Here is a 27,926-nt window from a genome sequence, read left to right on the forward strand (position 1 = left end):
AAGTGAGGAGTTGGAGGGAGGACTTTTTGAGCTCTAAATCTATGTTTCAAAATATCTCTTGAAAGAAATGTGGCCGTTTCCCCTTCATCAGGGGCGCAGTCCCACCTACTCACACTATGACCTAACTTTCCTACCTCTAACTCCTGCCCTGAGCCCCTGAGCCCCCGAGCCCCTGAGCCCCCGAGCCCCGATTCCCGGACTGGGGATTGCTACATCCAGGCCTGGGTTCCAGTCACCCTTGTTTCACTTCCCCAGCCACACTTTCTCCCCCGCCCCTTCTCCCTTCCCCCCCTTTCCAGTTCCCTAACGGTAATCGAAGGTACTGATGGAAAAAATGAGTCGGTCTACTCTGCTAGCGTCTTACTCATCATCTCTCAAAATTCTGTCGGAACCCGGAACCCCTACCGGGCAGGGATTTTTTCATGGCCTCTAAGGTCCCTTCCACGTCTAAATCCATGGTCCACCTATTAGAATGTAAGCCTCCTGAGGGCAGGGACTGCCTTCCTCTGCATTTAAGGCACTTCACCTCTGGGCCTCAGTTTCTTCATCTGCAAAACAGGGGTGGGGGCGGAAGTCGGATTCCACGGCCTCTAAGATCCCTTCCAGCTCTAAATCTGTGACCCTGCTGCTAGAATGGAGGCTCCTCGAGGGCGGGGACTGGTTTCATTTTTGTGTTTGTATTCCGCTGTGCGTAAATGTGTAACCATTCAGTCCTTCATTCATTCATTCAGCCCAGAGAGGGGTGGGGCGCGTGGCTGAGAACGCGAGTGAGGCGGCTCTCAGACCGACGGCCAGTGGGCTCGCACCTTCTTTCCCTTCTCCCCTCCTCCTCTTCCTCCCTCTCGCCTCGCTCCCGCCCCCTCCCTCCCCCTCCCTCCCCCTCGCGACAACCGAGCCAGCCTGGCCCCTCCCTGCCCCTCCCCTCCCCCCTCCTTCCTTCCTCGCTAAGCCGAAGGGCTGGGCGAGCCGGCGGCAGAAAACTACAACCCCCACAATGCCGTTCGGCGCCATGGCCCCCTGATAGGCTGACGACGATTTCCCGCCTTCCTCCATTTCCGGCCCGCTGCCGGCCAGTTGTCGGTTGGTTCGGCTGCTGGCGCAGCGGCCCGGGGGTTGCGGAGGAGGCGGCAGCGGCGGAGAAGGAGGACGAGGAGGAGGGGGACGAGGAGGAGGGGGACGAGCAGGCGGCGGCGCCGCGGGGACCGGTGAGGGCTCCCGTCCTCCCCGAGGCCCGGCCTGGGCCGCTCCCCGCAGGCCGCGGCCGTTCGTCCGCCCTCCCGGGACCCGGGGCAGACGGACCGACGGAGGGAGGGAGGGAGGGAGGGACAGACAGAGAGAAACAGAGAGAGAAAGAGAGACAGAGACAGATACACAGAGACAGAGGGAGAGAGAGACAGGGGGAGAGGGAGAGACAGAGAAGGGTAGAGGGACAGAGAGAGACAGGGACAGAGACAGAGACAGAGAGAGACAGGGACAAAGACAGAGAGACAGAGACAGAGAGAGACAGGGATAGGGAGAGAGAGAGACAGACAGAGAAGGGAGAGAGGGACAGACAGACAGAGACAGAGAGAGAGGAGGGGGCCAGAGACTGGGGGAGACAGAAGAGAGAAAGAGGGAGAGAAAAAGGGAGAGACAAAGAAAGAAGGAAGAGATAAGGAGACAGAAAAGAGGAAGGGAGAGAGAGAAGAAAATTGGGAGAGAGAAAGAAGAGATAAGGACACAAAGGGACAGGGAGAGAGGTGGAGGAAAAAGAAAAAATGGGAGAGAGAAAAAGACAGAAAAGATAAAGAGATGGGGAGAGAGAAAAGAGGAGAGACAGAAAAAAAGAGAGGGAGAGACGGGAAAAGGAAAAGGTGGGAGAGAAAAAGAGACAAAGAAGAGATAAAACAGAGATGGAGAGAGAGACAGAAGAGAGGGAGACAGAAAAAGAAGAGGTAAGAGAGAAAAAAGAGAAATAAAGTGATAGGAAAGAAAAAAAGGAGAGAGAAGCGATAAAAAGACCAAAAAAAAAGACAGGGAGAGAGAGAGACAAGGAGATAGGGAGAGAAACAAGGCAGGGAGGCAGGGGCAGACTGAGCCATGTCACGTGGGTGCTCCCTGCTTCTGTCTGTGTCTGTCTGTGTGTTTGTATAAGACACTGTCCTGCACCCTCTTCCCAGGTTCCTTTTCCATGTGAGGTTGTTGGTGCCCACTCCTGTCTCCAATGACTTTTCCTGTCTATAGAGGTATCTTTGTTCTTGTTGGAGAGAAACTATTGGGGCCCTCCTCATTTTTTCAGCATCTATTAAATACCTTGCAGTGCAACTATGTGTGAAGCTTTGGGTTAAGGGATAGGGACACTGAAGACAAAGGGACAAAGTCTCTGCCCACAAGGAGTTTACACTCATTCCAGGCTCTTGTGTCACATTAGCTGTGTCTCCACTTATGAGAGATTGTTTGGGTTTCCCTCCTAAACTCTCCATGGCTGATAATTTAACTGTCTTCCCCCATCTCCCTCACCCAAATTAACTCCCAGGACTGTCTGTGTCTGCTTGAGGGAGTGAAGCAATCTGGGATTCCCCTCACCCAGGATTGCCCTTTATGACAATATCTGTATGCCTTATCCAGTGTTCCTTCATCTTACTGCCTTCTGAGATCACCTCCAGTTTATACTGTCTGTATCCTGTTTGTATATAATTGTTTGCAGATTATCTCCCTCTTTAGACTGTCAGCTTCTTGAGGGATGATCTTTTGCCTTTTTGTTTTTTGTCTCCCTGGCGATTAGCACAGTGCCTGGTACATAGTAGGTGCTTAATAAATGGTAGTTGACTGGCTGTTAAATGTGTGAGACTTACAGAGCTTCCTATATCCTATACTTTCTTTGTAAGTAGTAAGGTCTTTGTGAATAAGGGAGAGGAGGTTCATTCTCCCCCTCTCTTGGTGGGTGGCACTGTGCCATTCTCTGTCCCTACTTCAGCCTCCTCCACCTTAACCCCTCATTACTTTGTCTGAATGTCCCTGTGTTTCTCTTGTTGTAGCTAGAGGTCTTCCTGTGTGTGACAGACCCCCAAGGCTGTACAATGTGGGCCCATCGGTCCCTTCAGGATTTCTCTCTGGGACAGTCAGCTACCTGATTGCTTTTTTTTCCTCCCCCCTTTCCCCCCAAGTCAGCAGAGGCACTGTCCTGTGTTTGAGTCCTGGCCCTGTCCTTTTCAGATGGTATGAGGCCCCCTCAGCCATTGGGTGCTGGAGCACATCCTGTTCCTCCAAGGGGTTGCCAGCTCTTATCTCAGCTACAGCCTGAAGAAGCATTGTTGCCTTTGCCTTCCAGAGTCTCTCGGGCCCTTAGAGCCTTAGTTTATTGGCCAGCTGCAGCACTTGCATCAGTTATGAATTTCTCTGAAGTGTTTAAGCTCTCAAATCAGCTCAGCAAATTCTCTCCCAATGGGAAATTCCTGGTGAGTTGTCTGTGGTCACTTAGGCCATTGCTGGTCACGCTTTGTTCTTCGATTTCAGATGAGTAGTTCAGAACCCTGAACTAGAAGCCAGGAAGGCTGGGTTTTAATGCCACTGACTTCATGTGTGACATTGAGTAAGCCAGCTGACTTCTCTTGGCTTCATTTTCCCCCTCCGTAAGCTGAGGGGGTTTGGTTAGGTCCTTGGTGTAGTAGGAAAAGTGCTGGATCAGAATCAGAGGACCCAGGTTACAGACCTAGTTCTGCCCACTGCTGTCTGTGGGACCTCGAACAAGTTACTTCCCCTGCTTGAGCCTCAGTTTCCTTCTGTGTAAAATGAGGTAGTTGGACTAGATTACTTCTGAGGGCTTACTTTAAATCTGTATTCTTGGGTCAGGTGATCCCTAAGGCCCCATACTTTTTTTTTTCCTTTCACACCAAAACACCTGTGTGTTAATTAAGTGCCTACTTGATACAGAACGCTGAGCTAGATGCTGGAGGAGATGCAAAATTTATATTAGACACGGTGTCTTCCTTCACTGAGCTTCAGTCTAATAAGGGTAAAACACTAATTTTAATAGAATATTATCTGATAAATGTTAGAAAGTTAAAAACAAAAATGCTACAAAGTGCTGGCTCCAATATTCTCAAGATGAGTAGATCAAGGATAACTTTAGGTCACTTGGTCTGATAACAGAATTGGGTCATTGCCATTCAGATGGCCCCTAATTCCTTGTATCACTTGTGACGGGAGGAAAAACTTCTTGACTCAACATTTCTTCTAATACACATAAGCTATTGGTATTAAAATAAAATTTTAAAAAGTCATCCATCCATGTGGTTGAGTGATGTTGGCCAGCAGTTGTCATGGAATTCAAATTTGCTGTGCCTGTGACCAAAGCCCCTGGAATCTAGTTCTTCTGCTACGAAGAAGTGCCAAGAACTAGTGTTTTTTGTTCACTTTTGCTAAATGTAAACGTTTGATCACTTTACTTTCCCTTATCCCTTCTTTCTATACTCTAGAACATTCGAAGTAAATGATTTAAGTGGCTTACATTCTGTCCTGGCGAGGGAAAAGAGTTTTTAGGATGACTGGGATTTGAACTTTTCATTCCAGGGATTGCAAATCTTGTGCTTATACTACAAAACTCTGTCTTGGATACAGAATTTAGCTTTGGATATATGCCATTATAATTGTATAATATCTTTGGAGTAATAGAAAAAAAAACCAACCTAATTTGAGACATCACCTGTCTTAACTCATAAATTCCACACAGAAATTTATTGGGTGTCTGTCATTCTAATAAGTAACAATGCCATTAGTGCTAACTCAACAGCTTTGGCCTCACTGTACACATTTTGTCTAGCCTAGATTCTGACAACTGCAACTTAATGAATTTATATTTTTATCTTTTTTTTGTTTGATCTGAAATTGCAGAAAATTTAACATTCAGGTGTTAGTCAAACAGCACCTCAGGAACTGTCCCTTAAGGTTTTCTTTGTTTGCTTGTGTTTGGGGAATGAGATTGGTGTGTCCATTCAGTTAGTATAAACAAGTGATTACAATTTGGTGCCGACTGTGACATTTGTATGTAGTGTGTGTAAAGAGAGATAACAGATGCTTGCCTAATTTTGGCACTCTTGTCATTACTGTTTTTGATGCTTAGTTAAAACATTAGATGGAAGACTTGTCTTTCAGATTAATCTAATACTTTGATACTCTTGAAGGATCTGCCCCAATTTAGTGCTTGAATGAAATGGTAGCATATTACTAGTTTGAGATACCTTAGAGAAAGCTGAATTTATCATTAATGTATATTTTTTCAGGTGTTGATAAAAAGATCTCATATCATAAAGAAAGGATGAGTAACAGTAGTTTTCCCATGTTTTCTAAAAGATGCTTAGTTAAAATATAGCTGATGCTAATGGAACACTCACATTTTTTAGAAGCTTGGGTTCATATAACATAAATGTTTTAGAATAGATTTTTCTGAGTAATCTGAGTCTTGCAGATACATACACAAAATGTATTGGTAGTGCACATGTAATTAGCTGGCTTTTCTCCTGGGCTACAGAGACAGTCTAGTATAAGTAAACAAAATAACAACCTCGACCCTTTCCCGCTCTAAATTGTTACTGACCTTACGTATGATAAGCGTTGAAAAAAAATCTTTAGTGGGCATTATTATGCACAACAAATGCTCTTAAAATTGCAAGTTTATTTAGAGTAAGTCAATAATGCAACTGCTCTCAAATAAATTCCAGTTTTTTAACTAAACCATTAATAGTTACCTAGTTTTTTGGACATTTAATTCAGGCTATGTAGTATAAACTTAGGTAACTTTGAAATTCAATTTTATGAAAAATAGTTTGAGTTGAAGTATATTTATCCTAAAGTTAAAATTGTGTGTTTTAATTTCCATTCTTAACCACAGTGGAGTCTTCTATTATGAATAAATATAGCATAAATCCACCTGTATTTATTACCTCTTTATTATAATTTCTCATGTTTTTATTTGTACTATGAACAAAATATACATTTTACTTTGATGTATGAAAAATAACAAAAATACATTATAATTTCTTCCCAGTGTATAACTGAAGACAGGCCAAATCAGTATGTTGACTTAGACTGACTCTTTTGCGTAAAATATCTAAATCTATTATAAGTGAGTCAATATGGCACAGATATAGGTGTTCAATAAATATGGAATGAACAGTTTCCGTTTTCATAGAACTTGAATAATGGGGTTCTAATGTACTAGATTCTGTTGAGAACATGAATAAAAAATTTTCACATTCTTACTTAAAGGACTGTAATTTTATTGGTTTGGGGACTTCAGGTATGGAAACTCCCTCCACCCCAGGCATATTGCAATTCCACTATAACTTATAATTTGAGAGTTGCCTCAAGCGAAGACAGGAACCTGTAACTTGTTCCTGGGCACACAGCTAGTATTAGACATGGGACTAGAATTCAAGTCTACTTTGAAATCCAGCACTCTTACCAACTACTCCAAGGGGCATTTCATTACACATTTCTAGGTATGTTAAAAGACTGTCAGTGTTATGTATATGAGACAACTAAAACTATATTTTTGTGTTATTGTGAACTTATCACATACCACTTTTTAATAGTAGGATCCCCCAGATTAATTTAAATTATTTATCAAATATGACATCTTAATGTCTTTCTTTTGAGTGAGGAGCTCAGACTGATTCACAGATATCTCTTCTATTCTTTTAACATGTCTGTAAGGTACATTGTAGAAGGGTAGTATTAACCATTTGGTTTCAGATGTGTAAACTGAGGCACAAATGAATTATTTTTTGCCTGTAGACATAGCCTTTATAAATATTTATGGAAATAAAAACAGTAGATATTTGTTTAATAAAAGAATACTGATCATTAAGCATAATTGCTAATTTTGTATTAGATATTGTTTTAGGTAAATGTATATCTGCATAATATATTCACAATTTTAAATTATACAAATATTAATCGAATATATACCATCTACAGTACTATCCTGGCACTTAGTAATAGTTTTAGTCATTTTTATTAGGTATTCCTTTTAACAGCCTTGTGAGGTAGGTTCCTGTTGTTATTTTTAAATTGTCTCAAAGACAAACAGTGGTAGGACCCGGTCCCTCCTTTCTGGTTCATTGTTTAATCTAATGCACCACTCTATTTCTTTTATCTGCCAAGTCTAGCCCATAGAATATACTTGGGAGAGAAGTACAAGGTCATACATTTAGTTTTTGAGTTGTTAAAGATGTTATGGGGGGGAGATTGCTATCCTCCAAAGGAATTTTCTTTTTTCTTTTTTTTTTTTTTGCTTTTTGGTGAGGTGATTGGGGTTAAGTGACTTGTCCAGGGTCACACAGCTAGTAAGTGTTAAGTGTCTGAGGCCGAATTTGAACTCAGGTCCTCATGACTCCAAGGCCAGAGCTCTATCCACTGTTCTACCTAGCTGCCCCTGCAAAGGAATTTTCAAATCTGGATTGCAGGAGTTATTTCCCTCCCCCTGCCTCCCTTTTTCCCCCTTTTTTCCCCTTTTTCTTTGGTTTAAACATTTTTATCTTTACAATGGATTGTATCGCTCAAAATAAGCAAAAACTCATAGACGTAAAATATAGTATGTGTAAGACTTATTAATAGTTCAGAAGCAGACTGATTTGCCCTTTACAAAAATCTTGACCTTTTAAGACATTTATTACTTTGGTATGTGGTTTATAAAGCTTAACCTTTTTCACATTTAGGCTTCATGTGTCCAGTACCGTTTAGTGGTTCGAGATGTGAGCACTCTCCAAATATTTCAGCTGTACACATGCCTGGACCAGATCCATCACCTGGAGTGGTCAGCAGACTCCCTCTTTATACTGTGTGCTATGTACAAACGAGGGCTGGTACAGGTAAGTGCGATTTTATCTGAACCCATGTGCTCCACTGGGGTTTTAAAACTCCCAGTCATTTATTTTGGAAAAGCTGTGTTGTTCGGGTCTATGCCAGAATAAATTTGGCAAAACGATTGGAAATAAAGTCTATATTTTAGAGCTCATGTAACAACTCTTGATTTTTTCCGAAGCTAGGACAGAATTTATATACATAAATATATTTGCGTATATATATACATGCATATGTATATGTACATATGCAAGCACATATAGATGTGTGTATATGATATAAATAAACAAATACAAACATAAAACAAATATTCCTTATGTAGGTGAAATCAGGTTAAGAATTAGAAATATTTATAAATCATTAGTCAGCAATTTGGGTGGTATATATTTTTCAAAAATGTCATATGCAGCCATTTTGTTAGTAACTTGAAGTTTTTGGTGAATGAATCATTAAGGATGCCTTCCACTCATTAAATGTTAAATAAAGTAGATGTAATCACCAAGAGTTATGGCTTACTTTTGTAGTGGAATCCAGCGCCAGTCCTTCATGATGCCAGATGTTGACTGTTTTCCTGAATTCTGTGATGCGTGATTTTTTGATGATCAGCTCTTCCTTTTCCTGTTTTTTGGTTTCTTGAGGAGATGAGTTTTGATAGACTGATCAGTTTTTCCTTCTCTGTCTCTCTTGAATGAATGGAGGTCTGGTCCTTAGAACAGCCTGAATGGCACTGTAAGATAGACGAAGGCTCGGCTGGACTGGTGGCTTCATGTTGGAGTCCAGATGGGCGTCACATTCTCAACACAACTGAATTTCATGTAAGCATGAAGTCATGAATATTCCTCGTGTATCAAATGTTACTGTCTATCCGCTTGCTCCTAAAATAGATTGAGAGTTTTAAAGCCATGCTATCCTGAACGAAATTTATATTTTCTGAATTGTTCTGTAGCTCTAAATCTGAATTGAACACCTGATTCTTTTTGCTGCATCAGGAAACATTTCGATACCAGATATTTTTGTTTTCAAAGAAACAGATTAGCAGTAATTGCTACTTAATTCAAGAACAGAGTACAGTATTTGTTACGTGTATTTCCTTCAACACCTTGAGGTGATCACTGAGTACCTCAGTAACATCTGACTTACCGTGCATTGATAATGCTGAGTAAGAATAAAGGCACCAGCTTCATTTGAGTAGTTACGTTAAATGAATTTGGCCAGTATTAAGCATCTTAAGCTAATGATTTTTTTGGTGTACAATTTTCTAAAATTCTCAGCTTGAGCACTTTTCAATTCTAGCCTATTTCTTTGGTAAGGGTTGATGAGTTTTTAAATATATTGGCACTGTGAATTCCATTAGCTCAGCCTTATATTCCAGGAAAAGATGATTGGAATATTGCCATCTGAATATTTTTACATAAGCTTCTCATTGTAAAGTGATTAATTGTAATCAACACCGGTCTTGTAATCAACACCAGTCAAGTGACCGAAACACATTCAGGCAAATCAAGGAAGTTTTTCCAGTACAGTTGATTGAACGTCCTTCGAGGGCTTGCTCTGAGTCCAGTCCCTCTTGATGTCTATCTGAGGGTAATCTTCAGCGATTGTTACCCTCACAGTCCTCATTTCAGATGTGCCTTAGTGATTGGTGCTTTGGAATTGCACCTCTGGAGTTTTAATTTGACCAGATCAAATAACCCTATCTGCAAAAATACATTGCAATAAGCCTTGAAGCTTGTATGTGTACAGCAGGGAGTTGTGTAGGCCATTGCTAATAGTTTGAGTCTCGTGGAAGCAGTTTTATGTGGCATAAACACATTCCACAAAAGGTTCCAAACTGTGGAATTTGTCTCATGCGAGGTATTTGGGTATCAGGTGAATAAGCTCTTAGTTTTCTTCCTTCCCATCAGCACTTCCTTTTCTTTATGAGGTGGGGAGTGCATAAACCCTTTCAGTAAGGTCTGCTCTCCATGGGGTGGGGGTACAGCCCAGTTGTTGAGCTTAAATTCCCTGAAGATAGATCGATGTCTGAGCCTAAGTAACCCAAACTGTGAACGGCTGCACACGCTGCTTGGGATTGTAGCAGCACGTGCACATGGGGGTGGTGAGTATTTATTGCTAACCATTGGAACTCAGGATGACCCTGCAGGATTTCATTAAGCTTTTGCCAAGTTGGCATCTGTGTTGGGATAGGTTTTCTCTCCAGCTGTAAACAGGTTGCTAAATTAACTTGTTTCAGACAGCTGCCAGGGTCCTACAAGTGTCTCTCTTTTACTTGCTATAGGGCTGCAAAGCCAAAGCCAACTAGACCAGAGTATTGGAGAATGTTGGAGGTGGGATTGAAGGGGGATGCTTGTCAAGACCGGGGATCATGTGGAGGGAGGGGTTAAACATCCTTTCTGCCCACACTTCACAGATCTGTTGTTTGTGTTTTTCCTGTAACCCCAGCTGGCAGTGTTCATGCTTGTCATTTTTTATGCCCAGATAGGTACCTGCTTTTGGTTTAGCCTGGGTATTCTTATTTCCAAGACCAGAATAAACAAAATCCAGAGAATGTGATTCATCTTCATGTTAAACAGTTTAAACTCTAAGGAAACCAAATGCTAACACGTTGTTTATCTTGAGTATTCCACGTGTTGTACCCATAGCAATTAAAGTACCGTAAGTACAAGAGAAGCTGATTTGTGCTTAGAGCATTAGTTTATTTCAACCTCACCTTTATTAGTGGTTTTAAACAATGAATGGCATATACAGTGAGGCAGTTGATGGCTTAGTGGAGAGAGCACTGGGTCAGTGGAGAGAGTCAGGAAGACCTGAGTTCAAATCTAGTATCAGATACTTCCTAGCTGTGTGACCCTGGGCAAGTCACTCTACCCTGTTTGCCTCCGTTTCCTCATCTGTAAAATGAGCTGGAGAAGGAAAATGGCAAACCGCTCCAGTATCTCTGCCAAGAAAACCCCAAGTGGGGTCACAAAGAGTCAGACACGACTGAACGAGTACATCTGAGCAGCAGACTAGCCAATATATAGCATTAGGCACATGTGTTTTGTGGGATGATGAACTCTCTCTCTGGGTTTTAATGTCAACTTGGTTTATTGCCCGTAAGGATTGTTTTGTTGTTGTTTCGTCCTTTCAGTTGTGTCCACCTCCTTGTGACCCCACTTAGGGTTTTCTTGGCAGATACTGGAGTGGTTTGCCATTTCCTTCTCCAGCTCATTTTACAGAGGAGGAAACTGAGGCAAACAGGGTGAAATGACTTGCCCAGGGTCACATAAGTGAGGCCAAACTTGAAGGCAGGATGAGGAGTCTTCTTGACTCCAGGCCAGGAGCTCTGTGCGCTGTGGCGCCACCTCGCGGCTCAGTAAGAATTGTAGGAATCTTGAAACAAAATAGGAGCTTGGAGCATGCATGAGCCCTATCCAACCAACACCTGGTGAAAGGGAGAACTGGGGTGCTGTTGCAAGCTAACAACAGCCAATCTAGCAACTAGATTGGACCTTGGTAGCTAGTGAGAACTGGTAACTAGAATTCGATCAATCAGCCCCATCTAGCGAGCGTCAGGTATGTCTGTTGTCTTAGGTGTGTTGGAAGATACAAAGGAAAGGCTGAGAGTAGGCTGCCTTTGAGGAGTTTGGAGTCTGGCTGAAGAGAGAAGCTTCGGATTTGGGGAAAGTTTATCCAAAATACAGAATAATAAATGATAAGGGGCAGCGTCAGTAGGAGAAAGGTCATGGTGTTCAGAGGGGGGAGAGATTTCTGGTTTGGGGGGCACAAGGGAAAGGTTCACTCCCTCCAATTTTTTGTGGGTTTGCTCAAAAAGTGGAAGTTGAGCTGAACCTTGAAGGGTGAGTGGGATGTAGATAAGGAGAAAAGAAAGGGCCTGACAGATCCGTCTAGGGAGGGGGAAGAGCATGAACAAAAGCATTGCGGCTGCAAGACTTAGTTGTGGACCATCAGTAGACCAGCAGAAGTGGGGAGGGGAGCAGAGGGAACTGGGCAGCTCCCTGATGCAGTGGGAGTGAAAGATGGTCTGGGAGCCAAGATGACCTGAGTTCAGATTTAGCTTCAGACACTTATTAGCTGTGTGACCCTAAGCAAGTGACTTAACTCAGTTTCCTGATCTCTAAAATGGAGATATAACAGCACCTACCTTAACAGAGTTGTTGTTGTGAGATAATACTTCTAAAGCACTTTGCAAACATAGTGAGCTGTAGAAATGCCAATTATCATGTCTTCTTGTCATTTTGGGGAATAGAGAAGAACCTGGAAAGCCAAGCCTGGGCCCAGATTATGGAAGGCCTATATCCTGAGAAGAATTCACTCAGACCCTCTCTTAACATCTCTAAAAGTTACTTTTCTTCTTAGTTGTAATAATAACCTAGATAGAAGAGTGGCATCTTTTTTCACTTACATGTAATATTTATTGCTACAAGATTTCCTCACTTGATATGTTTTAGTTGAAACTATATAAAAATCTCCTCACTTAAAGAAATTTTTGTCACTTATTACTAAAAAATTCAGTTATGGCATGTTTTCAAAGTGAATTTTTATTATTACCAATATACATAGCAAGTGGAACTAATAGCTAGCAAGTTGCTTCAAAATAGGAATTTCAAAAGGCCCGCATAGTTGAATAAGTGCAACTTATAATTAGTAGCATCCTTTTGTATCAGATGGGGCAGTTAGGTGGTACAATGGACAGAGCACTGGCCTAGGAATCAGGAAGACTCATCTTCAGGGAGTTCACATCCAGTCTCAGACACTTGTCACTGGTCCTCTTCCAGAAGAAAGGATGAACAACAAGCTGTCTGACCCTGGATGAGTCATTTCACCCTGTTTGCCTCAGTTTCCTCATCTGTAAAATGAGCTGGAGAAGGAAAAGGCAAACCCGCTACAGGGTCTTTGCGTAGAGAACCCCAAAATGGGGTCATGGAGACTTGGGTATGACTGAAACAACTGAACAGCAATAGTTTGCATCAGATAATGTGCTAAGGTCCCTACTAACAATTCACTGAAGTAGGTTAAACTTCTCACTAGCATCTTTCAAAAACTATTCCAAATTTGCCTGAGATGTAGTAGAGAGGGAGGGCTCAGCTTAGCTCAGGCCTTGATGATCTCCCTTTTTGAATTTGCAATCTGAGTTAATAAAGTTTTATAATTGGAAAATTATTGTTTTTTTTAAAAGAGGGATAGTTTTGTATCACTTTGACTAGGTGTCTTATAAATTGAAAATTTAATATCGCTAAATATATGTAGAAATTAGGATAGCATCAATTATGAAACTGTTAGATTTTTTTTTTCCAATTTAAGGATAGCTCTTCATGGTTTCTCACAAATTATATTGGAGGAGTCTTGTTGTTTTGAAAAGATGTGGAGAAAAGAGTAACCTCCTGTATTAAAATGAACACTTTATTCTTCTGCATTTTATAGAAAGTTGATTGCTTTTTGATGCCATTAAATGAAAAACATGATTGATTTGCAAACTAGTTTTTCTCCCTAGTCTGTGAATATTTAAAACTAAACTAAAACATATTCTCCCTAGTCTGTTATATCTTACGAATAAAAATATATATTTGTGACGATTGAGAATGAGAACTAACATTAATTTATTGTTTGAAACATATATCTCCTTGAGCAATGTGTGCTTGAGTAAGCTTTTGAAATTCTGTGCTGACGGACTTAGCTATGTAAAGAAAGGGCTTTGTGACCCAGTCAAGTCTGGGACAGTCGGTTGAGCTGAAGGTTGTTTATGTTTTATTTAATGAAAATCACCAGTCTCACACCTGCTCTTAGCAGTCAAACTTAGTGATGATGTCCTTTAACCCGATGGTAGAGACTCTTTATCACATTACCATTGAAATACTTTTTATTTCTCAGCTGTTTTTTAGACTATCTTAAAAATGCTTCTGCTTTTGGTTTGTTTTTCCACTCCAAAACAACAGCTGAAAACTTTTCTGAACCTGTTTTCTTTGTGATTTGCCTTTGACAAATCTACTTAATTAAATGGCACATGTAATAAAGGATTTCTAAATAGTTGCGATAGTAGTATATATTATTAAATTAGTATTGGTATCTTAGCAATAATGCAATTAATCTTAGCTCTGAAAATTTTGGGGGAAAAAAGATATGGTATTTTTTCAAAGAGAAAGCATTCACATCTAAAATTCTTGAAACATTATACTCTGCCATCTCTCCCCTTTCTCCTACCCCAACTACTCTCTCCCTAAGGAAAAAAAAAGTTATTTAAACATTTTTCTCATGGCAAGTGATAGATGAAGCTTAAGGCAGATTCATAAATAGTGATCAATTCAATTTTTTCTGATAAACAGTTCTCTGGAGAAATCTAAAAGAGCAGATGATCTAAAAATCAGTTGTATTTTACTTAATTTTTTAAAGATAACTAATTGAATTTATCTTAATAAATATTTGTTGAAATGAATTTACTTTGTTATGAAAATTTTTAATTTGACTTAGTGAGAACAGAAAACAACAACCATGATAGAGAGTATTTACATATTACTTTAAGTTTTGCAAAGTGCTTTGCAAATATTATCTCATTTTATCCTCACAACAACTCTAGGAGGTAAGTACTATGATTATCCCCGTTTTACAGATGACGACATGAGGCAGATAGAGGTGAAGTGACTTGCTTAGGGTTACACAGCTAGTAAGTGCATACACCATATTTGAACTCAAGTTTCCCTGACTCTTAAGTCCAGTGCTGTATGCGCCAGGCCCACTCTGTGTTCCAAACTGTTCGTTATTCCTTTCTCCTTTGATAGACTAATTAAATAAGGTTCGTCATCCTGTAGGAAAGAGCAAATGAAACTATCCGTAAGCACTTGGAAGAAGGATTTGCTTTAGGTAAACGCATTAGATAAACTTGTGGAGTATAGTCTTTGACAGGTCATGGAATCATAGGTCCTGCCAAGTCAGAAAGGTTTTGTGTTTTCTGTGATCATTAATTGTACAACTGTTGTCCAAGGACCAGCCCGGCAAAGTGTGCAGAGGCTCCTTACCCGGATGGCCACAAGACAGTGAAGTTTTTTGTCCATAGACACCCTCAATTGTAAGAAGACTGCAGTCTCTGTCAGAAATACTAAGATTGATAAAATCATAAATATTTGAACTAAATAAGCTTCTTGGAACCTTAACCTGGAATTCAGGTTCTGCCTATTCAGTATTACAGGTGTTAATTGAGTTTATTTTGTGAAAGGCCCTGTACTAGGCATTGAAGATGCTATTTAGGTAACTGATGTACACACTCTTTTTTTTTTTTTCCTACTTTTTAAATTCACTTTTATTTATCTTCCTCCTCACACACAGAACTTAGGGTATCTCCACATATCACAATTCTTTCAGAGTTATAAATCACTTTAGGTTGGTTAGGTGCCTTTGTTATCATTTGATCCCTAAAGGTGTGTTGGCATTGAGGTAATGACAGTTAAACCAGGGTTAAATCAATAAAATATTTACATAGCATAGCACATTAAGCTTTATAGACACTTGGAGATAAAACTACATTAGAACAGGACAAGACCACCATTATTACACGTTTTGAATCAGCTATTTATGGGTCCCTAATATGACATGTCAGTGGCTGCACACTGGTCCAGTGGAGCAGGCAAAGGCCAAAGGCAGTTACTTTGAGGACGTTACACGTTACGATCTGGAAGCACATTAGTATGCTGCCCCCGATGTCACGCACGCCCTAAATTTCTACAAGGTGGTTTCAAATTCTAGAATGGCAGGTCCAGATGATACAACATGGAGATAGACAACATGTTTACTTTGTGAAGATGTGCTGCTCATACTCTTGGGTCATTGAGATTTTGAAGCAACTTGTCCTGAGAACTTGTCACGATCATCCTGGTTTCTTAGAGTGGGTGACCTTTCAATCTTGCGTTCTATTAACTCTTCTTGGTTGTGGGTCAGAAACATGACCTGGAGGACAACTAATGGCTGTAGATAGTTCACATGCCACACACGCTGTGTTTAGCCAGCTCACCATGTAGAATCACGGGATCTCACAGGTCATTTTGTCCCATCTAGACCAAAACGTCTGTGGTGTATTATGGTGGTGACTTTCCTTTGCAGGATCTGTTTTTCATTGATAAAATCAGGATAATAATAGTACCTGCCTCAAAGGATGGTATATGTAAAGTGTTTTGTAAACCTTAAAGCATTATATAAATGTCGGCTATTATTATAATATAATAATTACATTATGTTATTATATCAGCATTATTTAGAAACCTCTAAAGACCTCCAGTGAATAGAACCTACTACTTCTCAATGCAACCCATTCTCCTTCTGCTTAACTCTAATGGTTAGACAGTTTTTACTTAAATTAAACCTACATCTATCTCTATGCAATTTCCACCCTTTGTAATTCTTGTTTATCTTTTATACTTATTCTGATACCTAAAATTTTGTTGTTCAGATGTTTTGGTTGCGTCCGACTCTTTGTTACCCCATTTGGGGTTTTCTTGGCAAAGACACTGGAGCAGTTTGCCTTTTCTTTCTCCAGTTCATTTTGTGGATAAGGAAACAGAGGCAAACAGGGTTAAGTGATTTGTCCAGGATCACACAGCTAGTAAGTGTCTGAGGCCGGATTTGAACTCAGGTCTTCCTGACTATAGGTCCATTACAGCTCATAAAATACTTAAAATACTTAAATATGCTATCAGTGAATGGACCACTAAAGCTCTAGAGATGGTGCAGTCTGCGGCACTCCAGAGTGTACCTGGATTGCTGATTGATTGACCAATGTCTTGTCCGGGTTGGTTTGAGCATAGCATATATATGGGATAGTGGGAGAAACTGAGATAGCAACAATAGGGGAGGCATAAAAATGAGAATTAATTTAATGAAACGAAATTCAACAGTGAGAAATGTATGGCTAAATAGCAGTTTATCCAAAAAAAGATTTGGGGGTTTTAGTGGACTGCAAACTCAAGTGGGCAGTGTAAAGAGGTAGCCCCAAAGGCTGGTGCAAGAAGAGAACAGTTCTTACGGGATAAGGAAGTGCTGGTCCCTCTGAACTCTGCCCTGCTCAGGCCACACGTGGTAATAATATGAAATGAGCTCTGAGCTCCTTCAGAGCTCTCAGATTTTGATCTTAAGCAGAAGTAATGAAAGCTCTGATGATAAGAAGTAAATAAAATATCTTTATTTGAATGGAAATAAAATTTAAAAGAAACTTGCAATGTCAATCCATTTTTTTGTTATCATGGATTTTAATAGTCAGAACAATATAATTTCATCATACATACACATGAACATTGTAGCCTCTCTAAGGGAAGTGCAAGGAGAGAGAAAGAAAGTTGAAAAATAACTAGATAAGTAATCTTCCAGGAATTGGAGTGCTGGACTGATATTTTTGACCTCAGCCCCATCAGTCTCCATTTTCTTTCTTTTCTCAATAATTGCACTGATCTTTTCCCATTGTTGGTCAAGCTCTGCCTTGTCATTTGTTTCTTTGAAGCATCTGATTTTCTGACCTTCTGACATCTTGATGCCATACTGGAATGTAGTGTTAGGCAAAGCCTCTTTGCTGTTCATACACTTGCTATACTCTTCCTGGGTGTCAAAGTCCCATCGACCCAATGGTCCCTTCTTGTTACCCTGGTCCATTTTGCTATGATCCACCTCCTTATCACTGTCCACAGCCATGTCATGCATTGTGGCTGGATAACACTCTGCATAACTGGTGGACAGGCCAAAGAAATCTCCCATCTGCTTCTTATCTTCTGGTTTCTTCAGGGAGTTGCCACCTTCCCAACCAGCGGAATCAGCAGACTTTTCCTTGATGGACTTTCTCAACTTGTTGGCAGATCCAGGACCTTTATCAATGTCAATGGGCTCATCATTCACTTTGGGCTTCTCAAAATAGCCATGTTGCTTCTTCTCTTCTCTTTCCCCATCCCACTCTCTTTCTCAGTCCTGCTCTCTGTCCTGTTCTCTCTTTTCCATTCTCAGTCTCGTTCGTGATTTCCCTCTGGTTCATGATATTACTGCCATTCTTTTCCCCTTGGAACCTTAGTTATTGATGGTACATAATCTCCAATGTCTTCAAAAATGTTCTTGTCAGCTTCCAGAGGTTTCTTCTCATCCAGCTTTCCTTTGCTTTTTTTCTTCAGCTTCTTATTCTGGGTGTCCTGCCAAGTAGAAAAGGATCTGTGTCAGCTTGCTGATGATGATGTCATTTGTGGTCAGTGTGGTCTGGGCCTCCATGGCAGGACAGTCAGCTTTGCTCCAGATAAGTGTAGTGGGGACATGTGTGTCTGCATACTCATCCCTCCAGATCTTCCATGTAGGTCATGCAGCCTGGCAGAAGCAGCTCATTTCGTTCATAAGCTTTGTTCTTGAAGACCATATGGTAAATGCTGTGGCCCAAATGCATCTTAAATTCAGTTTTATTCTCAGGATCTTCAGCTTTGTTTCTTTCTGAGGTTTCTCCATCATCTCTTTGTTGGCAATCTCAGCTCGAACCTTCTGGGGAAGGGCAAATCTCTGTATCTATTTTTGTATGTTGATTTTGTGGAATTGTTTTTTCAACGTGTCTATGTGTACATATTTCCTTTTAAGGAGATCTCATTTGGTATAGCCTGTATTTGGTCCCATTTAGTTTCTGTAGGTGAACTGGATAGGCAGCTTTGTAAAAGCATAGAACTCGAAAGCACTTTCATATCCTAGAACTTCAAATTTACTTTCCCTGAATTCCATGCTTTTGTTTTCTGGCAATAGAATTCTCTGACATTTCATATAGTTTTCCCTGGAGCCAAAGATGGTGAGGGAGTACTTAGTTTGTCAGTTAAATTGAGTCCTTGAAATCATTACGTCCCAGAAGATGTAATTGAAGAGTGACCATAAAATGAACATTTCAGGCAGTGGCTAGGTAAGAGTGTTTTGTTTCTTCAAATATAGATGCTATCACCATAGATATGTCATGGACAGCTCTTCAGGTTTTTTTTTTAATATAAGATAAAAAGGATTGATGGGGGCACACCAAAAGGAATGAGAGAGAGAGAGAAAGAGAGGGTGTATGTGTGTGGTCTTGAAATACTCTTTCTATTGTGGAGTCTACTGACTACTTTTTTGTGGTTTGTACATTTTTCTTCTCTAGGGTAAGGAGTAAAATCACTGTTCAGGATAGTATGAGTTTTCTAGTGCTTTTTCCCAAGTTTTATTCTAAGGCTCACTCATCATACCCCATTATTTACTTGTCACTTTCTCTGCTATCATATGGATCATAATTTTTTATTTTGTTGCCAGCCATTGTCTAAAATGTGCAAAGTGTCACAGTAAAAGTCTCTATTTGCTTCACATAGGAGTACTAAAGTTCACAGGAGACCTTGACGCATGCGCACACACGTCTTTTGTTGCTGCTGTTGCTATGGAGCATCAAGTATTTGTTTTTGATTGAATAATAGGGCAGATGTTCATGTCCTGCTCACATAGTTCTGTCTGTGACCTTGGAGCACTGTGGAGATGCCTGTTTGCAGCTGACTTGGCCTCCTTCACGATTTCTGCATTCTGTGCCTATGGATAAGTGTTTCCAGAAATATTCCAAACACTCTGTAAATTGTAAGTCAGGTGTACTATTTCTTAGGCAGAAGATAGGGAAGAAGTGGAGAAAGTTAATTCACTTGTTTCTTTTTAAACCCCAGACTCAGAAAATGGCAAGAGCATCTAGTGGTTCCAAGCTCTTTGAGATGGTATTTGGTTTTCAATACCTCAGTGGTCCTCTAGTCCCAATTCTTGATGTGGTATTTGCTAGACTCAGATATGCAGTGATGATTTCTCACCTCTTTCCATCCCACTGACATTTTACACATTCTTCCAGATTCTTGCAACATTTCTAGAAGTCACTTTGAGCTGATGGGAAGTGATCATTCAGAATATATTCTTCTTCCTGGGACTTTGTTTAGTTACAGTGAAGATGTATTCAGATTTACTATTTTAAATGATACTTCTGCCTTGTCTTTTGAAACTTTGCTGGATGCTCTTCCAATCTGAGATTGCTCTTTGAGATGGCTTTTTTTTTTTTCATAGGCAGTGGGATTAAGTGACTTGCCCAAGGTCACACAGCTAGTAAGTGTCAAGTATCTGTGGCCACATTTGAACTCAGGTACTCCTGACTCCAAGCTGGTGCTTTATCCACTGCACCACTCAGCTGTCCCTGAGATGGCTTTTTTATGTTATGTACCTGGCACAGTATTTGCTAGAAACTAAAACAAACAAACAAAAAAAGGTACTGGAAATGTGGTGTTAGAAACATTTCCAAATACTTGTGAGAATCTTGAAAATTCTTATCAAGGATGAATTCCTGTCAAGGATAAAAACAAAATCAGAGTGAAGATTAAGATACTCTGTCTAGGTTGTGCTTGAGTTTTAGAATGCTAGGTATGACAATAAACTTTTATGAGATTGTAGGGTGCAATGGGAAAATCTGCTTATCCACTATTGTGTTAGTGGGCCGGTACTGGCCACCTCAAAAGCAGCTTTTGGATGGGCTTTTTCCTGTCTCCAGATTAATCTTCCAGGTTTAGTTAGTGCCTGTTTTGTACTGCTTAGACACTAGACAAAGCATCTGTCTGTCAGGGCCTGACTGTCTATTGTCCTTTGTACAGGACAACAATATTGTATATAAAGGTCATGTTTGTTTCTTTAGCATCTTCCTAAAGTACTTGGTCCAGGTTCTGTATGTCAGAGCTACTTAATAAGCTGTTGAGTGATAGGATCTCATTTTATCCTATGTAGTCAGTTCAGAGTTATATATACTAAGGGAAATAGAGGTGTCAAGAAGGTGATAAAATGCATAATCCAAAAATTGTTTTGGATTCAGTAAGAGAAACTGTACACATAAGCAATTATTCCCTTCTTTCTTTGGCCATCAGTTTTCCGTTGGTCATTACTGTAGTCAGTAGTTCAAAATCTTTCTTGATGTTGTGAAGGAAGACAGTCCTGTGAATCAGATAAATGGTTTGCACGTAATAGTGAATTGATATGCTTGGTGAAGTGAGAATGATTTTTCTGTAACTTGATTTTTGGGGAAAAAATCTGTACACTGTTTAATGACACAGCAATTAATGGATTAGATAGTTTAAAACAACGAACTTATGTAAAAATAGATAGCTATTTTATAATACTTTGTAGCACTCAACAAAATTGTATTGTAAAATTAAAACAAAGATTAGTCTGAATGTTCTTTTACTTTTAACAGCAGGGACTGTATAAGTGGGTACTTGGAATATACATGTGAATATATGTACACAAATATATATATATATATACACACACATAAATATTTATACAAATTTTGAAAAATTGGACTCCTTATATAAGTATGATTATATTAAGAGTAAATATCCTACTAAACATTATTAAGGGAGGAAAATTTTGAGGTAACTAACACTTTTTCTGTTTTCATCTCCAGTAGTAAAGAAATATTTAAATTTCCTAAACTTGTCAGTTTGGAAGGTCTCATTTGGATATGTGAATTGGACATTGTTTTAGAATTTGCAAAGTTAACACACATTGCCTCTTTTTCTTCCCTTCCCCTCTTCTCTCTCACAGCTACGGATAACGGTCTGGTCCCTGTGTACAAAATCTGTATCTTATATCAAGTATCCTAAAGCCTGTCAGCAGGGTGAGTGTATCAGAACTCTTGTCAGGAGAGTATTTTTAATAGGGCGATCGCACACACCGATCAAGCCCGTGATGCTGAATTGGGTGTATCTACATCCCTTTCGACCTGATGGCTGTTCATCAGTCAAGGGACACTTAGTTAGAACATCAATAGGACTTCAGCAGAGCCTAGTTCTGATCCTTCTATTGACGCCTTCTCTAATCTTGGGGAAATAGTTAGCCTTTGTTTCTGTTGGTCTGTTTGTAAAAGGGAAATTGTATTATTATACCCCTATGAATGAAATAAATGAAAGCTTTCTGTGTTCCAGGGACTGTGCCAAGCACTAGAGATACAGGTACAAAAAGTGATTCAGTCCATGCCCTGAAGGTCGTATTCTAACAGAGGAAAAGAACACAACACACATAGGGAGTGGTTGCCAGCGAAGGAAGTTTGGGTCTGGGAAGTCACAGGGATGATGAGTTGATCCATAGGGCAGGTGAGGGTCATGCTTTTCCTGTAAGCAATTGATTTGGTTATTGTGCACAGAGCAGGAGGTGGAAAGCCTGGTTGGGTGACTAGATGGCATGGCACAGCATGGTTGGGGGCTAGCCCTCAGTCATTAGATGAGACTGAGGCCCAGGAGCTCAGGGGCTGACAACAGATATTTGTGAGGATAATTGAGCTGGCCACTGTACTTTACATAAGTCCTCTGAGCCCTTAGGAGGAAAGGGCTATGGGAATTTGTTATTAATCTTACTAGTTTACTTGTGTAAATGTATAATACACCACCAGCTTCATTTGGTCTACACACCAAAAATGAGCTAGGTGTACCACTCGAATCAGCACAATGCAGTAATAGTTTTCTGAGGAACTGAGCAGAATGATGTGTTAGAATAGATTATCTAAGTTATTCATTGTTTTTCTTTTAGTAGTCAAAAATAAATACTTTTATGTTTCCACAAGAGATTGGAAAATTGTGTGTGTTTGAATAAAATGGCTATTATTAGTATCCTTTATCATCATTACACAGTTAGGCATATTATCTGAGGCATAATGTCTTTTCTTAAAAGCAAGTTGTCCATTCAGAGAACTTCCTGATCTATATATCCAGTCCCACTCTTTCTCTGGAATTTTAACCCCTATCACCAAACTGCATATTGGATATTTCCATCCACTTGGATGTCCCATAAACATCTTAAATTCAGCATATCCAAAACAGAATTCATTTTCATCCCCTTTCCCCCCAACCTTCCTTTGCTTCTGTTGAGGGCAGCACTATCCTTCTAGAAATCCAGGTTTACAACCTGCGAGTTATCTTTACTCTTCCCTCTCATTTACCCCTCACAACTAACTATTTACCAAATCTTTTCAATTCTGTCGACACCATATCTTTTGCTCTCTTGTCTTCTTTTCTTCACTCCTGTAGCCACCACCCTAGTTCAAGCCTTCATCACCTCCTACCTGAACTATTACAGTAATCTCCTAATAAGTCTCCCTGCATCTTGCACTTAGCTTCCAAATGGATATTCCTAAAGCACACATCTGACCATGTCCCAGTGGAAACAAGCATATGAAAAACTGCTATAAATCACTGATAATAAGAGAATTGCAAAGTAAAATGACTCCCACCATATCCATCAGACGACAGAAATAGAGAATGGCTGTTGTTAGATGGGTTGTGGGAGAAAACACACATTAATGCCCTGGTGGTGAAATTATGAATTGATCCAACTGTCCTGGAAAGCAGTTTGGAACTATAACCTTAAAAATCACTAAATTATGCATGCCTTTTGACCTAGTGCTAACCATTACTGACATATTCCCAAAAGATAGTAAAGGGGAAAGGACTCCTTCAAAAATATTTATAGCAGCATTTTTGTTGTAGCAAAGATCTGGAAATAAATTGGGTGTCCATCATTTGGGGAATGGCTGAACAAATGGTGAGTGATGAATGTAATCCAATCAGTGAACGAATATACGTTTATTAATTGCTTAATATGTGCCAGGTACTGTGCTAAACATTGGAGTTACAAAGAGAGAACAAAAACAGTCCTTGCCCTCAAGGAGCTTACATTCTAATGGAGATAGCATATACATAAGTAGGTGTATACAACATACATACCGACTAGGTGTAAAGTAACCTTATAGGGAAGGGCATTTGCAGCTAGGTGGTATTTGAGCCAATTCCTTAAGGAAGCCAGGGAATCTAGGAGGGGGAGGTGTGGAAGGAAAGCACCCCAAGCTTCAGGGAGAGATGGCACAAAGGCATGGAGACAGAGGATGATGTATCTAGTTCAAGAACAGTTAAGTAGTCCAGCATAGCTGTACCATGGAATTTATGGTAAGAATGGAAAGGTGGGAAGAGTCCACATTGTAAAAAGTTTATATTTGATCTTAGGAGGTAATAGGGAGCCACTGGAGATCATTGCATAATTGGGTGACATGATCAATCCTACACTTTGTGACATCACATTGGTGGCTTGTGACAGATGTTTTGGAATGGGGGAGAGGACTGGAGGCAGGGCGACCAATGGAGTAGTCCGAGTGAGAGGTGATGAAAGCCTGAACTCCGTGGTGGCTGAGTGAGTGGAGAGAAGAGGCCATAGAAATGGCAAGATTTGGCGACTGAGTGAACGAGTGAAGTGAGAGAGAGAGGAATCGATGACAATGAGTGAAAAACTGGTAACTGGGAGGATGGTGGTGCCGTCAACAGTAAGACAGTAGTTTGGAATAATTTGGGGGCAAAGATAGTGAGTTCTGTTTAGGATGCTGCCAATGGGATGTCTGCTTTTGAAATTCCCATAGGCAGTTGACAGTGCCACACTGGAGCTCAAGGAAAAGACTAGGGCTGAATACAAAGACTGAGAGTCATTTGCATGGAGATGATGGTTGAACCCATGGGAATTTGTGAAATCTTTACGTGAGACATTATAGAGAGAGCAGAGAGGCTGAGGACAGAGCACAGAGCAGGCCAAGCTATGGTAAGGGAGGGGAGAGACCAACTCAACAAAGCCTGGGAGGACTTGGAGGAACTGAGAGAGAGAGAGGTGATGAGAACCAGGAGTTCGACAACTGCAGCATAGGAAAGAAAAACGCATGTGATCAATGTAGTGCCCAGTCATGACTCCAGAAGACCGAGGGTGGATCATGTTTCCCACTAGAGATGCAGAAGAAGACGTCAATTTTCAGATACAGTCATTATATGGCTTTGTTTTGATTCACTATACTTGTTGGTTACAAGAGGCAGTGGATTTTTTGGGAAGGGAGTATTATGGAAGGCAGTAAGGGGGATTAGTGATAGTGATGCAAAAATAAAAGAAAGAAGAAATGAAATATTCTTACAGATATACAGCAGAGAGCAGTAAGAGGTTCAGAAGGGAACACATAAGCAAGGTAGTGTTTGTACTGTTCTGTTAAACTTAATATATACTTTTAAAAATTATTTAAAACATTCCATATTAGTCAAGAAGAGTTGAATAAAAGGAAAAAAAAGAAAGTGAAAACTAGCATGCTTCAGTCTGTATTCAATCAATATCAGTTCGTTCTCTGGAGGTAGAAGGTATACTTCATCATTAGTTCTTCGGGATTATCTTGGATCATTGTGTATTATATACTTTAAAAAAACTATATGTGATAGATTCACAGTTTCACATACAGTGTTAGTTTTCCATTCCTTCTATATGGAAATATTCATGCTTATTAAATGTGGTCTTTGGTTTTTTTTTTTTAAAGCTCCTTCCTCCCTGGAGGACAAAATACAGATTCTCCTATTTGGTTTTTAAAGCCTTCCATGATTTGATTCCTACTTTCCTTCCTTTTAAAAATTTTTTGATGTTCTTTTTTTTTTATTATGCACTTAAATGTTTACATTTGTTTAATGACTATTAAGTTAATTTTAAAAAATTGGCATTTTAATAAACAACAAAAGAGGAGTATTTTATATGAAACTGAACTTTTCTTACATTGCAGTTTTTATAGTAGATACTAAATTTAACATGAAAGTAACAGAATTGCCCTGCTTGTTCACCTTGTCCAAACCTTTTATGCTGTCTTTGGTGTATCCTTAAGAATGTTTTATTGATTCTTTTTTATTTCTTTTCTTGGATATCATTCTCATTACTCACTAATGTTATCACTGCTTCCCCTGAACTTGTATTTAATAAGTAGAGTAGAGCAAACAAATCAAGATAGAGGCTGTGTCTGAAAATATATGTCATTTTGTACCTCTAGGCCATTTTGTACTCTCTCTATCAAGAAATGGAGAGCAGATTTCATTATCGATCCTCTGCAGTCATGATTGATCACTGCATTAATCAAAGCGCTCAAGTCTCTCAAAATTATTTTCCTTTATGGTGGTGTAGCCACCATGTACATTGTTCTCCTAGTTCTGTTCATTTCACTTTATATCAGTTCATACACGTCTTCCCAGGTTTTTTGAGTCCGTCTTGTTCAGCATTTGTTATGGTCAGTAATATTCCACTAAATTAATGTACTGGAGTTGTTTGTGCATTCCCATTTGTCTCAAATGGGAATGCACTTATTCATTTATTCACAGTTCTTTACTGTCACAGAAAGTCCTGCCTTAAATATGTTTTGTCCATAGGAATCTTTTCTCTGGGTCTTTGACCTTTTTGGAGAATATGCCTAGAGGTAGTGTCACTGAGTTAGAGGATTCCAGCCTTCACACATTCTATATTCTAGTTCAATTATTCTTCTATTTAGTGTTTGGTGTTACATGCAGCATCCCACCTCTCAGCCCTCTGCCTCTGCCACAGGCTGTTTGCTGTCCTTAGAATGCTCTTTGTCCTCATTCCCATCTTGTAGAATCCTTGGTTTCCTTCAAAGCTCAGCTCCTATGTTAACCCCTACAGAAGCTCTATCCTGACCCATTCCAGTTGCTAAGATCCTACCTCTTGGAAATTATTTTGATTTTATGTCTTCTATATCTGTGTGCATGCTGTTTCTTTCCAGTAGAACATAAGTTCCTTGAGGGCAGGGGTGATTTTGTTTTTATTTTTGCTTTTATTTTTGTATCCTCAGCACAATACCTGGCACATTATTAAGTAGGTACTTAATAGATGTTTTCTTAATTGAAATAAATATTAAAAAATGGAAATGACTTTATTTTAATAACTTCTGACACAAGAGGCTTTAGGCTTTTTAAGTTGAGAGAGAACAAGGTAGTATAATGTCATAATTTTGTCCAACTTACTAACTTAAATTTCCTTCAGCCAAATAAACTGATTCAAAAGTGGAAAGGACACACAGTAAGTTTATTTTATGTGACATCCTATCAATATTTTTTACTTTTTCTGAACATCAGTAGTATAGTAATAATTGATGAAGTACAAGAAAATATTGAAGTATTTTCTGAGTTATCTTAGCAAGATTACACTTAATACTGAAATTGTATGGTGTATAATTTAATCTCTATTACTACAGTTCTTTGACATTTGGAAATCCATGTATGGTAAGAAGGACAGCATGTTGTAGTAGATGGAGAGTGAGCCTCTGAGTCGGGACGACCTGGCTTCCAGACTGAGCCCAGTGTTCTGTGGCTATGCCATCCTGAGCGGGTCACCATGCCTCTCAGTGACTGTGGGACACTTCACTTCAGAGCAGGTGCTCATCTAGATTGGTAGAGGGAACTCCTCTCCAGGAGCAGCCTGTGCAAATGAAATCACAGGTCTGGTTAAAAGTACTGTGTGTTAACCTACTGTCTGAGATTTTTATTTGTTACTTTCTCCTCCTTTGCCTATTTTCTTCCTTTCGTTCTTTGCAGAAAATTAGTCCTCTGATTTTGTGTCTCTTCTTCATAAATTCACAAAATTTTAATTTTTCTGCTAGGAATAAGCTTTACAAAGGATGGCCGCTACATGGCATTGGCAGAAAGGCGTGACTGCAAAGATTATATTAGCCTCTTTGTGTGTAGTGACTGGCAGCTCTTGAGGGTGAGACATTTCTGGTTACTACTAAAAATATTTTTTAGAGGTATGTTTCTTAAGCTACTAGGATGGATTTATAGTAGATATGGTTATATTACATTCCTAGGAGTTAGGGACTATTTTTTAACTCAGATTTTTGCACTGCCACATATTGGTAAATTCTGCTTGATTATAAAGTGTACATTAGTGATGTAGAAGAGGTAGGAATTTTCAAAATAGAATGATTTTACTTTTTCTTATTAGCATTTAAGTTATTTATAACATAGCTGGTATTTTATAGTTTATGTTTAGGTCTGTAGATTATTAGTTTACTGCAGCAAATTAAGTATAGTATCAGACTAAATATTAATTCTTTTGCTAACTTCGTGATCTTCAACAGTTAAGCATTAATTTTGAGACAAATAGAGTACTGATACCCAAACCAAGCAGAAACAAATCAGAAAAGGAAAACTGAAGACAAATTTCGCTAATGAATATTGGTGTTAAAAACATTAAATAAAATCACGTCAAGG

The 27,926-nt window shown here is 39.7% G+C and overlaps 1 protein-coding gene across 3 annotated transcripts in view; it reads left to right on the forward strand.

Moving 5' to 3' along the window:
• The first annotated feature begins 1,146 nt into the window (after positions 1-1,146).
• LOC114029468 (WD repeat-containing protein WRAP73) overlaps positions 1,147-27,926 on the forward strand; it is a 38,114-nt gene continuing 11,334 nt past the window's right edge. Inside the window, exons 1-6 of one of the 3 annotated variants that reach the window (XM_027843915.1) lie at positions 1,147-1,205; positions 3,311-3,437; positions 7,698-7,850; positions 8,541-8,657; positions 21,418-21,490; positions 27,317-27,420. In XM_027843915.1, coding sequence (XP_027699716.1) covers positions 3,369-3,437; positions 7,698-7,850; positions 8,541-8,657; positions 21,418-21,490; positions 27,317-27,420 — 516 coding nt within the window. In that variant the 5' untranslated portion in view covers positions 1,147-1,205; positions 3,311-3,368. Of the gene's footprint in view, positions 1,206-3,169; positions 3,438-7,697; positions 7,851-8,540; positions 8,658-21,417; positions 21,491-27,316; positions 27,421-27,926 lie in introns of those variants that run through there. The other 2 variants (XM_027843914.1, XM_027843916.1) reach the window with 2 other exon arrangements.

This window comes from Vombatus ursinus, unplaced genomic scaffold, assembly GCF_900497805.2.
Source record: "Vombatus ursinus unplaced genomic scaffold, bare-nosed wombat genome assembly UNPS02014932.1, whole genome shotgun sequence".
NCBI classification, from domain to species: Eukaryota; Metazoa; Chordata; class Mammalia; order Diprotodontia; family Vombatidae; genus Vombatus; species Vombatus ursinus.